This window comes from Lithobates pipiens, unplaced genomic scaffold, assembly GCF_037356315.1.
Source record: "Lithobates pipiens isolate NorthernLeopardFrog02 unplaced genomic scaffold, aLitPip1_a1.2 Scaffold_13, whole genome shotgun sequence".
Taxonomy (NCBI): Eukaryota; Metazoa; Chordata; class Amphibia; order Anura; family Ranidae; genus Lithobates; species Lithobates pipiens.
In genome coordinates this window covers 105,338,910-105,351,527 of record NW_027507718.1, presented here as the reverse complement: position 1 = coordinate 105,351,527, position 12,618 = coordinate 105,338,910, and the positions used below count along the sequence as shown (strand labels likewise).

Genomic DNA, 12,618 nt, shown 5'->3' with positions numbered 1-12,618 from the left:
CTTGGAATTTGCTATTCTTTGCATAGCAAGGGTTCACCTCCTTTACTATGCTCTGGAGCAACTACACTTGCAAAGCGTGCAGTCTATTTGCCTATAATAACCTAATAACCCCTATGTGTTGCATATTTAAACGGTAAGTAAAATGTAGTGGCGCTTTACAATGTTTCATGCAAGGAATCCTTATTGTGTTGGGTGGGAAGGGGGAACACCCAATGTTGACTAGCATGCAAATTAGGGAAAGTCTGGTAAGGAAGCTTGGGGGGGTGAAAATGGGGAAAGAAACAGGGATAACTAGAACTGTGCCAGACCGGGAGGATATGAAGTGCCCAGAACCGGGTTGTAGAAAGGATTTCATGGGGGTCAAGAAAGGAAGGGAAAAGAGGAGCGAGTTACTGATTCCAAGGGAGGTGTGAGATTAAGCCCTCAAAGAGCTGTTTATATTCATTAGTGTAGGGGAAGTCCAACCAGTGAAACCATGTGGTACTGAATTTAGAAGAGTTCCTCTTGATCGAGTTTAGTAAGGTCTTCATTCGTTCAATGTCTTCAGTTCGACAGCCATTGCTGTATAGTGAGTGGTGAAGGACACTTCCACAGAGCCGAAATGCAGCCTTGATCATTTTGATAAAGGATCCTGGGCCTTTTGTATTTGTCGGTCTGTAAATCTTTGGGTCAAAGTGTGTACAGTACATGTGTCCAGTTGTGCTGCAATAGCAGACAGGAATAGAAAATATATGTTGCCAGTCTTCCTGTGGTGAATCCCTCTGCCAGCAGCAGTCAGATAGGTAACTAGAATGTAAAAGCTTAGGGATACCGTACCACTGTGTAACAAAAATTTTTATAACCCAATTCCTGGTATTCACTACTTATGTACTAGTGAAAAGATGGCATAAGAATGGGTTCTGGCCTGTATAGGTAGAACTGTGAGTCTGGGTTCCATTGGTCTGGGAAGCGAGATGTGGGCTGCGAATATTCCAATATTAACCTGTAAGTAAACAAGAGGAAATATTAAAGATTGCCCTTAGCCCATGTTCACATTGGGCAGATTTGACATGCCAAATCGGCGGCTATAGCAGGCAATGGCATGATCCGAATTCAAAAAGTAGTTCCTGTACTACTTTTAGCGACTTCAGTGGGTGTTTTGAATAGACGTCTGTGCATTAATCCACACAGATGTCTGTCAAATCGCCCCTGAAGTCTGACTGCGTTGCCAGTCTGAAATTGTACAGCTGAACTCGCACGATTTATAACCCACTTATGTGTGAACCTAGGCTTAGTCTTGAATTTCCATTCGAATGGAGCGAGGGGATGTTCAAATGGCTGTGTATTCAGTAGGGAACGTAGGAAATGCGAGATATGGACTATACGCAATGGGCCTGAGGGTAAAAAAGACTGACATTTGGCATGCTGATATCCAGTATGCATGATACAGAAAATGGAGCGCTAATTCTGATTTAGGCAGGACAATAAATGAAGCATGTTGCTGAAAGTGGAAGATGGGAAATTGCTGCATTGACACTCAGTGTTTATGTCGACTAAAAAATTTTCATTGACTAAAATATGACTAAGACTAAAATGGCATTTTTGGTCAAGCATATGACTAAAAATAAATTTGCTGCCAAAATTAACACTGGAGACTCGTTGCTTGGTTGGGAACCGAATCTGCATATGAGGTGGTTGGCACAGGGGGAGTCATCTGACTGCACAGCTGCAGTGTCAGAAAAGGTGTTTCCCCTGTCCATTTCTAACAAACGCACTTTCATTAATGGCAGCATATCTGCATGGGATAAATGTAAAGTCACTTTAGTAACTAGTTTAGTTTACAATCCATGCTTAAAGTGTTTGTAATCACTTAAAATGGCTAGCCGGTATATGAATTTGAATTGATTGGCGTGGGTACATGATCCTAGGGACATTACACCTACCCATCCAAAAAAAACTGTGGGTGGATCATGTCGTCAGCCCCGTGTGAAAATTTTACAACAAGGGAGAGATGTAGGGCTAAAGCATTTTGTCCTACTTCGCCTTGAAATCACAGGAGTGCACTTTGTTCTGCCATGAATGTTTTGCTTTTTCTATATTCTGTATTTCTCTTAAGCATATAAAGATTTGATCACTCCCTGGGCAATTGGATGGCTAAATATTTCTGAAAAAAAAGAATGAGTTTATTGGTAAATGGCACAGTAAAAAGTTAGTTTTGGTACATTCGGCAACAAAGGGTAACAACAATCAGAAGTAGCTCCGCAACATAGAAAAACACAGGCCAGATCCATTAAGACTATGCCATTATACATATATAAGCACTGAAGCTGTGTTGCATAGTAAACAGAGAAACGGGAAAAACCATTAGCCCGTAAAATCACGTCAATAGCACTGACTGGTTCCTGGTTAATACAAGAGGATAAGCACCATGTCACAAGTTTGCTCCACTCGCAAATAGTAATCTAGACCACTTACGCTCTAGCCTGCCTTTACATTCTCTTTTTCCGGGCTATCAAAGGGTCAGCCCGCCCGGTCCACCTAAAGTGGATCAGGTAAAAAGTGGTCTGCCCCACACAGGTCACCCAGGAAAATCGTAACAGGGCAGTATAGCTAGTCCACACAAGTGTCTGGGTTATTGAGCCAACGGTCCCAGATCTTATTGAATTTGGTTGGGCAGCCCCTGTGTGCATAAATAACTTTCTTCATCGGCAAAGTTAGGTTAACCTCAGCTACCCAATCCCTGAACGTCGGAGTTTCTGGCCGCATCCACTGCCGGGCAATTAGCTTCCTAGCACTGAATAACGTTTCTTGAATGAAAACAGCACTCGAGGGGTCCGCCGGGACGTCCAGCTAAAGGCCTAATAAACAAGTTTTGTGGTCCACCTGAAGGGGGGAGCCCATATGATCGTGGAGAAATTGAACCACCTGCAGCCAGAAGGCCTGGACGTCCGGACAAGACCACACCAAATGATAAAAGGAGCACGGGAGACTCCCACAATGTGGACACCCCGGTTCCAGGGAGGGTTTGTATTTGCGAATTCTGGCTGGGGTAAGATGGGATTTATGTAGGATGTACAGTTGGGTCAGTCTGTCGGTTATCCTAGGGGAAGCTAGCTTAACCTTATCTAAGATCTCCTCCCATTCCTCACTCTCAATCGGGCCCACATCCTCCTCCCACCTATATCTTGCTACCTCTGCAAGTCTGGCTACAGCACGTCTCCTAAGGGAGTCATATAGAGTAGAAATTAGTTTCGTGGGCTCCTCACCAACTATAACACCCACTACTGACAGTTCTTGAGGATCAGGGAATCCCCCCTCGAATTGAGCCCAAAGGGCATGGGATAACTGCGCAAAACGAAAGACCATATGCGGGGGGATCTCAAACTCTCTCTGCAGCGCCTGGAAGCTGCGTACCCCCAGCGGGGTGACGACCTGATACAGGTACACCACCCCTTTGGAGGCCCAGAGACTCGCACCCGGCAGCCCTCGAAGCTCCCTCAGCTGGGAATTGTACCACATTGGTGTATGGGAGTGCACCCAATCCGCCCCCAACATCTTTTGTGCGATTCCCCATACCCGCCTATGTTGAATCAGCAATGGGGCATGACTCTTCACATTCCTGTTGGGCTCCCTCCCCCTAAACAGAACCTGAAGGGGGGAGTGGGCGTGGCTATTAGGCATTCTGCATAGCAGTGCTTGGTACCTGGAAGCGTCTGCTTTGTGTAGGTGAAAGTGGGAGAGCTGGGCAGCAATGTAATAGGCGTGGAAGTCTGGGAGTGCAGCTCCCCCCCATATTGGTAGGATTCTTAAGTGTATTCCAAGCCAACTTGTGTCTGCCAGAGCCCCAGATAAAGGAATTAAGGATAGTATCTATGGTTTTAAAACATTTAAGGGGGATAAGAGTAGACGCTTGCCAGAATTTGTATAGGAACTTGGGCAGGAGAATCATTTTGATTAAGTTTATCCTTCCCATTACACCGAGGGGGAGTCTAGCCCAGGATTGAGTTTTTTATTTTTCAAATACGAAATCAGAGGTTCAATATTATGAACTATAATCAGAGGGTTCCCTAGTAATCTGGACTCCCAAATACTGAATGGAAGACACCCTGCACAATGGGAGGGAGGCCGCGTCATGCTCCGGCGGAGATAGGTCAATGGGGAGAATTAGCGACTTTGCCCAGTTAATAGTAAGGCCCGAGTGTTTACCAAAGTCTTCAATGGTACTAAGAGCGGCTCTCAATGAGGGCCCCTCATCCTCAAGATATAGGAGCATATCATCTGCGTACATGCTCACCGTCTCCGTTATGGACCCCGCTCTAAGGCCCCTAATAAGGGTGTTGGACCTGAGGGATATAGCCACCGGTTCCACCGCCAGGGCGTATAAAATTGGGGATAGTGGGCACCCCTGTCTGGTCCCCCGTCCCAAGGGAAGAGGACCAGACAGGCAACCGTTTATCGCCACACGCGCCTCCGGAGAAAAGTATAGGATTTTGACCCATTTTAAAAAAATTAGGTCCAAACCCAAATCGTCTAAGGCATTCCCACAGATACCCCCATTCCACTGAATCAAATGCCTTACCCGCGTCCAATGCCACCACGGCCCTAGTACCCCCATTGTCGTGGGAAGCTTGCAAGTTCATGTGGAGTCTGCGGATGTTCATCGCCGTGTTTTTACTGGGCATGAAACCTGTCTGATCTGGGTGGATAAGGGACAAGATATGGGGGCACAACCGGGATGCTAATATTTTGGCTAAAATTTTTATGTCCACCTGCAACAGTGAAATCGGGCGATACGAATCGGGGCGGTGCGGATCTTTACCTGGTTTTGGAATGACTATAATTGTCGCTTGTCGTAAGGTGTCTGGTAGGGAGTCGGATTCAAAAAGGTAAGTATACAGATTTAGTAGCTCGGGGGCCAATACCTCCGAATATGCAGCTAATCTAACGGTAGACCATCATGCCCTGGGGCCTTGGACACTGCCAAGGACGAGAGCGCCAGCTCAATTTCCTCAAGTGTAATCGGAGCCTCCAGGTCTGTGATCTGGGCTACCGAAAGTTGAGGAAATAAAACATCCTGTAGAAAGTCCCGGGTCTCCTGTGGCGTGACCTCCACACGAGAGGTGTAGAGGTCAGCGTAGTAAGATCGGAACATCTCAGCAACGCTCCCCGGGTCAGAGACAAGAGCTCCACTCTCATCCACTAGAGACACCACTACCGGCGGCCACGCATCCTGGTGAGCGAGGTATGCCAACAGTTTACCCGCTCTCACCCTGCTCAAATATCCGCTGTCGCGTAAAAAAAATGTTTTCGCCTGGCCTGTTCGAATTGCAATTGGTCTAAAACACGTGTTTGGAGCTTGAGAGCCGAGACGTTCGCCGCACTGGGGTGCATTACGAACTCCCGGGTGACAACCTCCAACTGCTCCTCCGCCTGACTGATTAGCAGTTTAGAGGAACTTTTCAATCTGTTGATTCGCCTTATCAGAGTGGATCGTGCATGAATCTTGAATGCTTCCCAGACACTACCACCCGTTGCTGTCCCCCTATTAACTGCAAAAAAGCGACTCCACTCCTCAGACAGGTCATCCCGCTCCCCCAGCGCCTTCAGCCAAAAGGGATTGAGGCGCCAGACCCGAGGTCCAGCTTGCTGTGCCAGCATAAAGGTAGCCCAGCAGGGAGCGTGATCTGATAAGGATCTCGCATAGAACCCCGCATCCTCCAACTGGGGGAGGAGGATGTTTGACGCCAAAATATAATCTATGCGGGACATAGTAGAGTGTGTGGCTGAGAAGCATGAAAATGCCTGGGTCGTGGGGTACCTGTGTCGCAATACATCAGTCAGCGAAAACTCCCTAAGGGTGCGGCATAGTCTAGATCCTATCTGGGCCGTAGGAGCGGAACCACTCTGCAGCCTATCCATGTTTGGGTTGAGGGCACTGTTAAAGTCCCCAAGCCATACGGCAGGGGTATCTGGGTGCTGAGCCATATAGGATAGTCCTTCAGACCCAATACTAGCGGAGTAAGGAGGTGGTATGTACAGAGCCAAGATTAGATAACGTCTGCCTTGTATAGTGCAGTGTATAAAGACAAACCGGCCCTGGGGATCTGTCCGCAAGTTAACAAGGATACGCCCCGAGAATGGGGGGTGTGGGTTGCGTGGTACGCCCAGCCAACCCACGGCCTCCTAAGTGCCAACTGGAGCCGGCCCGTAACATGAGTTTCTACAAGTACTATAACATCTGCTCTGTAAGATTTAAGGCAAGTGAAAATGGCCGTACGTTTGAGCTTATCCCTGATACCCCGGACGTTCCACGTCAGAAATTTAACCGGAGCCATATGACAGTAGTGTTCAGTCTATGCATCTGGCTGGGCGGACCGATCCCCAGTGCTGGATCCATCCCACTCCCCCCCCCCCCCCCCCCCCCCCCCATCCACCAACCAGCAGCCCATCCGTGAATATAGGAGCACATTGCTTTGTACCATAAACTCAGAAATTAACCAAAAAACAAATACAAACCCATACCCCAATCTCAACCCCCCTCCCCCCACCCAGTTCTCAGCCCCCCCCCCAACTGGGCCGGAGCCGTAAAACAAGGGTTGCCGCCTCCGCCCCCGGTATCAATGAAAGAAACATTCCAAGCAAAGTACGATTAACAGCTGTGACAATAATAAGGTTAAGAAGAGGAAGAGATGAGAGAAATAAAAAGGGAACAAAAGAATTAAGAGAAGAGAAGGAGAGCATATGCCTGAATACAGTGTACTCATAATGCAAGGTCAGCCAGCCGTGGGGAGGCAAGGAGACACAGCACAGGAACTACTAGGCCCACGCAGACAGTCACAGAGGAAAGATAGTGGTCAGGCTTCAGATCATCAAACCGCGCTGGGACAGTCTCAGTTTATATGGTGAGGCCTGGCACACATGGTGAAGTTGCAGGTAGAGATGCATAAAGCCAAAAGTGCCAGCAGACATCAGCAGGCCAGTGCGTGGTAGTAAGTAAAATAGCCCAACCAATAGTCGGTAAAATCCTACCCCCGGCGGTGAGTACACAGTCATGGGAAGGGATCCCCAGGAGCAGTGGCATAGAGCAGAACATCTTACCACCACGAGGCGGTAGGGCAACCCATCCATTAGGCCCGACTATTCCTGTCAGCCTCCCTCCTCTCCAGCCATTCCACTGCCTGCGCCGGGTCGTTGAAGAAGTGTGCTCGGTCTTCTCCCAGGACACGGAGTCTCGCCGGGTACATCATGGCATATTTGATGTGGTTGATTCGCAGCCGTCTCTTGACCTCGGCGAAGCGAGCCCGTTGCTTCTGAACTTCTGCGGAGAAATCCGGGAAGGCCATGATGTGACCTGCCTGATAGGGGATGTTGCCCTTTTCTCTGCTCAGGCGCAAAACGGTGTCTCTGTCCCGGTAATTGAGCAACTTGGCAATGAATGTGCGGGGCGGTGCGCCTTCCAGCAGGCGCCTCGCAGGCATACGGTGCGCCCGCTCCACTATAAAGGTGGTGGAGAATGCTTCCCTTCCGTAGGTTTTTACCAGAAGATTCTCAAGAAAGGTAGGTGGATCGGAGCCCTCTGCACCCTCCGGCAGGCCTATAAAACGAAGGTTCGACCTGCGTGATCTATTTTCAAGATCGTCCTGTTTTTGGGCAAGGAGATGAAGCTGGCGCCTCACCTCCTCGTGGGAGTGCTGGAGCGGATGTAGCACATCTTCCGCCTGGCCGATCCTATCCTCCTGTCTGATGAGGGATATGTCGACTCTGATCTCCTCAATTTTGGTAGTAAGGGAAGACTGGCAGGTGGAGATGGCCTCCAGCACTTTATCAGTATCATTCGCCGCTGGTTGAGCTGTTGAGGGCGAGGAGACGCCATCTTGAGCCGACTCCCTATCTTGCCTGCGGTACTTATCCAGGGAGGCCACCGCCGCGCCGTGCTTTTTCATAGGAGACATGTCGGGATAAGTGATGGGGTCTCAATCCACCGATTCCCTTCAGTTTTTGGCTGTTACCGAAGCACAGGATAGCTGTTCAGGATAAACCGGGAGCGGAGCACAACTCACTTGCGACCTACTCCATCGCCGTCCAGGCCACGCCCCATGGCTAAATATTTTTAATGTGTGAAGCGGCCCATTTGAAATTTAAAATTGGCCTGTAGAGCCTGTTCTGGGGGAGTCGGGTTGAGTGCTTGAGCCAAATTCTACAAGGAGGCTGGGTATTGTGGTGAGTGGATTGCTGAGAAAATATAATGGACTGTTGAGAATGGTCATCATAGGTAGGGGGAACTCAGTCAAGTAATTGCCAGGCCATTGTTCCTAATTTTTACTGACAGTCTACTGACTATAATGGTACCAGCTGATTGGAGAAAAGCCAATGTAGCACCAATATTTAAAAAGGGCCCAAAATACATCCCTGGTAATTAGACTAATTAGTCTAACATCAATAGTATGTAAACTCTTGAAGGGGATAAGGGACCATATACAGGAAGGCCGGTAGACGTGGTGTGTCTGGATTTTGCAAAAGCATTCGACACAGTTCCCCATAAATGTTTACTGTACAAAATGAGGTCCGTTGGCATGGATCATAGAGTGAGTACATGGATTGAAAACTGGCTACAAGGGTGAGTTCAGAAGGTGGTGATAAATGGGGAGTACTCAGAATGGTCAGGGGTTGGTAGTGGGGTCCCCCAGGGTTCTGTGCTGGGATCAATCCTGTTTAATTTGTTCATAAACGACCTGGATGATGGGGTAAACGGGTCAATCTCTGTATTAGACGATACTAAGCTAAGCAGGGCAATAACTTCTCAGAAGGATGTGGAAACCTTGCAAAAGGATCTGAACAAATTAATGGGGTGGGGAACTACATGGCAAATGAGGTAAAATATGAATGCAATCCTATACACGGGGGGACCTCTGGGAGAATCTAGGATGGAAAAGGACCTGGGGGTCCTAGTAGATAATTGGCTCAGCAATGGCATACAATGCCAAGCTGCTGCTAACAAAGCAACAGAATATTGGAATGCTTTAAAAAGGGATTAATTCCATAGATAAAACAATGATTCTCCCGCTCTACAAGACTCTGGTCTGGCCGCACCTAGAATATGCTGTCCAGTTCTGGGCACCAGTCCTCAGGAAGGATGTACTGGAAATGGAGCGAGTACAAAGAAGGGCAACAAAGCTAATAAAGGGCCTGAAGGATATTCATTATGAAGAAATGTTGCGAGCACTGAACTTATTCTCTCTCGAGACGCTTGAGAGGAGGTATGATTTACAAATACCATACTGGTGACCCCACTATACGGATAAAACTTTTTTGCAGAAGGGAGTTTAACAAGACTCGTGGCCACTCATTATTAAAATTATAAGAAAAGAGGTTTAACCTTAAACTCCGTAGAGGGTTCTTTACTGTAAGAGCGGCAAGGATGTGGAATTCCCTTCCACAGGCGGTGGTCTCAGTGGGGGGGGGGGGGCATCGATAGTTTATTGAAACTATTAGATAAGCACCTGAATGACTGCAACATGCAGGGATATACAATGCAACACTGACATAATCAAACACATAGGCTGGACTTGGTGAACTTTTTTTTTTTTCAACCTCGCCTACTATGATGCTGGTAATATTTTTGTTTTGCTACAACTGTTCTCAGGAATGGCTCTAGAGTTAGAATAATTATAAGTGGGGAGAGCAGACACCCCTGTTTTTTGCCATTTTCAGATGGAGAACCACAAATTCGAATACTCTATTTGCATGTACTTGTGTTTGTAGAAGAAGGAATAAAGCATATTGGGGCCAAAGCCTACGGCCTCCAGAGTGAGACAGGTGAAAGACCAATCGATCCTATTGAAGGACTTTTTCACGTTTGTTGAAAAGATAAAGGTGTGATGAACTTTTGATAAGTCTGAGTGAATACAGTTATTGCTCGGTTAGTACCATCTTTTGCTTCCCTGGAGGGCATAATGCCCACATGGTCCAGGTGAATGAATATCTGTAGGAGAGGAACTAGGTGAATAGCAATATATTTGGCAAATGACTTTAGACCTATGTTGCGGAGGCTTGCTCCTGGGCCAGGCTGTGCATGTCATGTCTATAGACGCACACAGCATGGCTGGCCAAATCCCCCCCACTCACTCACAGAACTTGATTGACAGCAGCAGGAGCCAATGCTCTGGGGTACAGCACTGAATAGGTGAGGCCAGGTAAAAAATTTAGGGGTGGCTAGGAGGAGCTGAACATGGAAGGTTTTTACTCTAATACAGAGAATGCTTTCAGGTATAAATACTTTTATCTTTTTTCAACCGCTCTAAATTGTCATGTAAACATTAAAAATGTGTTCTAATTTCATGCCCAAGATTTATTAATGCCGCTTTACATTCTTGCTTAAAGCAACCATTTAATGTGACTTTGGTGATTTTAATGTACTGTATGGGTTTTAGGTTCCATTCACACTTGTAACACTCAAGTTGCGCTGACTTTTGATGGGTACAACTTGGATACAACTTTGGCTTTTGACCAGTTATATTGCACAACTGTTGCACGCATGTTGCATTGTATAACATTCAGGTACGACTTTCATGCAACTTCTGAAGGTTAACATTGAAGTCTAAGTTGCCTGAAGGTCGGCCCAAGGTAGTGCAAGGTAGTCGCGCATAAATGAATGGTTATCATTGGGAAAACATGGGGGAGGACTTGTCATGCAACTTTGATGTCCAAAGTTGCACGACAAGTCGCACACGTGTGAATGGAGCCTAAGTTGATTAGAATAAAAAAAAATATATATATATATATATATATATATTTCCCTGAACTGTATGTATAATTTTTTTTTAATTTTTCCCTCAAGGATGATTTGCCTCGAGTCAAAACAGAAATTGATGCAATGAAGAATCTAAGTCACCAACACGTCTGTAGACTCTACCATGTAATTGAGACACCAAAGAAGATTTTCATGATCCTTGAGGTGACTATTTTGCATTTAAATGGAAATAGCTTGAAAATGAATTTTTGTCCAAGAGTTTAGGCCAGTTCTCTTCTCCAGTCTACATTTCTGCTAAGGAGGGTTTTGGCAAGGCCACACCAATAAAAATGTCTTTCATACTTGGGCATGCAGCATTGGAGGTTCACAGCTAAATGAGTATCTATTGTTTGATGTTGTGTTTGTATGAAAAGTAGTGGAACATAAAGGAATGTATAGAATAATTTGAGACACTGGGCATTAAATTATTCACCTATTTTTAACAAGTAGTAAGAGCTATGAAATAAAAGCCCCTGATCTCCTGTAGCGGTTTGTACTGTGAAGTAGGCAATATACAAAGACCACTATAAGACCCCTTTCACACACTTTTCAGGTGTTTTAAGCACTAAAAATAGCACCTGAAAAGCGGCTCTCAAGCCTCCCCTGTGTGAAAGCCCAAGTGCTTTCACATTGGGGTGGTGCGCTTGCAGGATAATAAAAAAGGGGGGGGGGGGGGAGCTCCAAAACGGTCCCTGCCATTGAAATCAATGGGCAGCGCTGCAAAGCGCTTAGGCAGCGGCACTTACTTTTTAACCCTTTTTTCGGCCGCTAGCAGGGTTAAAAGCGCTGCTAAAAGTAGCTGTGCTTTACCGCTAGCAGCGTGAAGGGGGTCTTGGGGACCTACACGGTTTAGGAGATATTTACTAAAAGACTGTCACAGCTGTCTACGGCGCATACGCCGTAGACAGCGGCGCGCAGGCGCACTATCACTGTTCGCATGTTGCTGCTAACAGCGATATGCCGTTAGTGGCGGCTCTCGTGCGTGGGAGTGACGTCATCGCTGCTCCGGCGCTGTGAGTGGCCGGAGCAGCGATACCCGGAAGAAGATGGATGCTGCAGACTACAGGGGACAGCGGTGACATCGCTGGCTCCTTTGTCAGGTAAGTGACACATAATGGGTTACTATGCAATGCATAGTAGCCCATTATGCTTTACGTTTGCAGGGAGACAAAGAGGAAGTAAACCCATCAGGGTTTACTTCCTCTTTAACTGGTCCGACACAAGTCGAAAATGCTCCCTGTACTACTTTGGTCTGACTTTGATCCTAGTTCAGCCCATTGAACTACCATTGAAGTAGGATCAAAGTCGGATCCTTGTCCTAACCATCCGACTTTGGCATCCGACATTGTGTTATTTCCTGCCCCCTGCTGTAGCCCCTCCCATTGTGTGTTAGTTTTGATTGGTCAAAGGATAAGTTGTACTGAAAGGTCGGATCAAAGTAGTATCCGGTTCATAAAGTTAGATGGATGTAGGACTGATGTCGCAGAGCAAATTGGGATGAAAGTCGTACTACTGTTGTGTAGTATAGTGTGAACCTGGCCTCAACCTACATTTGAAATTAATCATTAGCACCTGCTTGGAATAATTGGTTAATTGCACACCTGACTAAAAAAAGTTCCTGATTTTGTGCAAGTGTAATGCTGGCCATACACTATACGAAATCTGAAATTTAGCCAGTTTGTTAGTTTTTCGGCCAGTTAATGGGCACAAAATCGGTAATCGCTGGGACATCTTTTGAGCTGAAAAAAATGAAGGACAAGTGTCTACATTTTCTGCCAAACAAATAATAAATCGAAAGGTTAATGTGTTTCCCATCCGAACAGTTTTTCACTAGGTATATGTAAAAAAAA

General features: G+C 46.6%; 1 protein-coding gene across 2 annotated transcripts in view; it reads left to right on the top strand.

The window, feature by feature from the left end:
• MELK (maternal embryonic leucine zipper kinase) overlaps window positions 1–12,618 on the top strand; it is an 83,807-nt gene that overhangs the window by 25,121 nt on the left and 46,068 nt on the right. For both annotated transcript variants that reach the window (XM_077475373.1, XM_077475372.1), the window contains exon 4: window positions 10,817–10,933. In XM_077475373.1, the coding sequence (XP_077331499.1) occupies window positions 10,817–10,933 (117 nt within the window). The remainder of the gene's footprint in view (window positions 1–10,816; window positions 10,934–12,618) is intronic.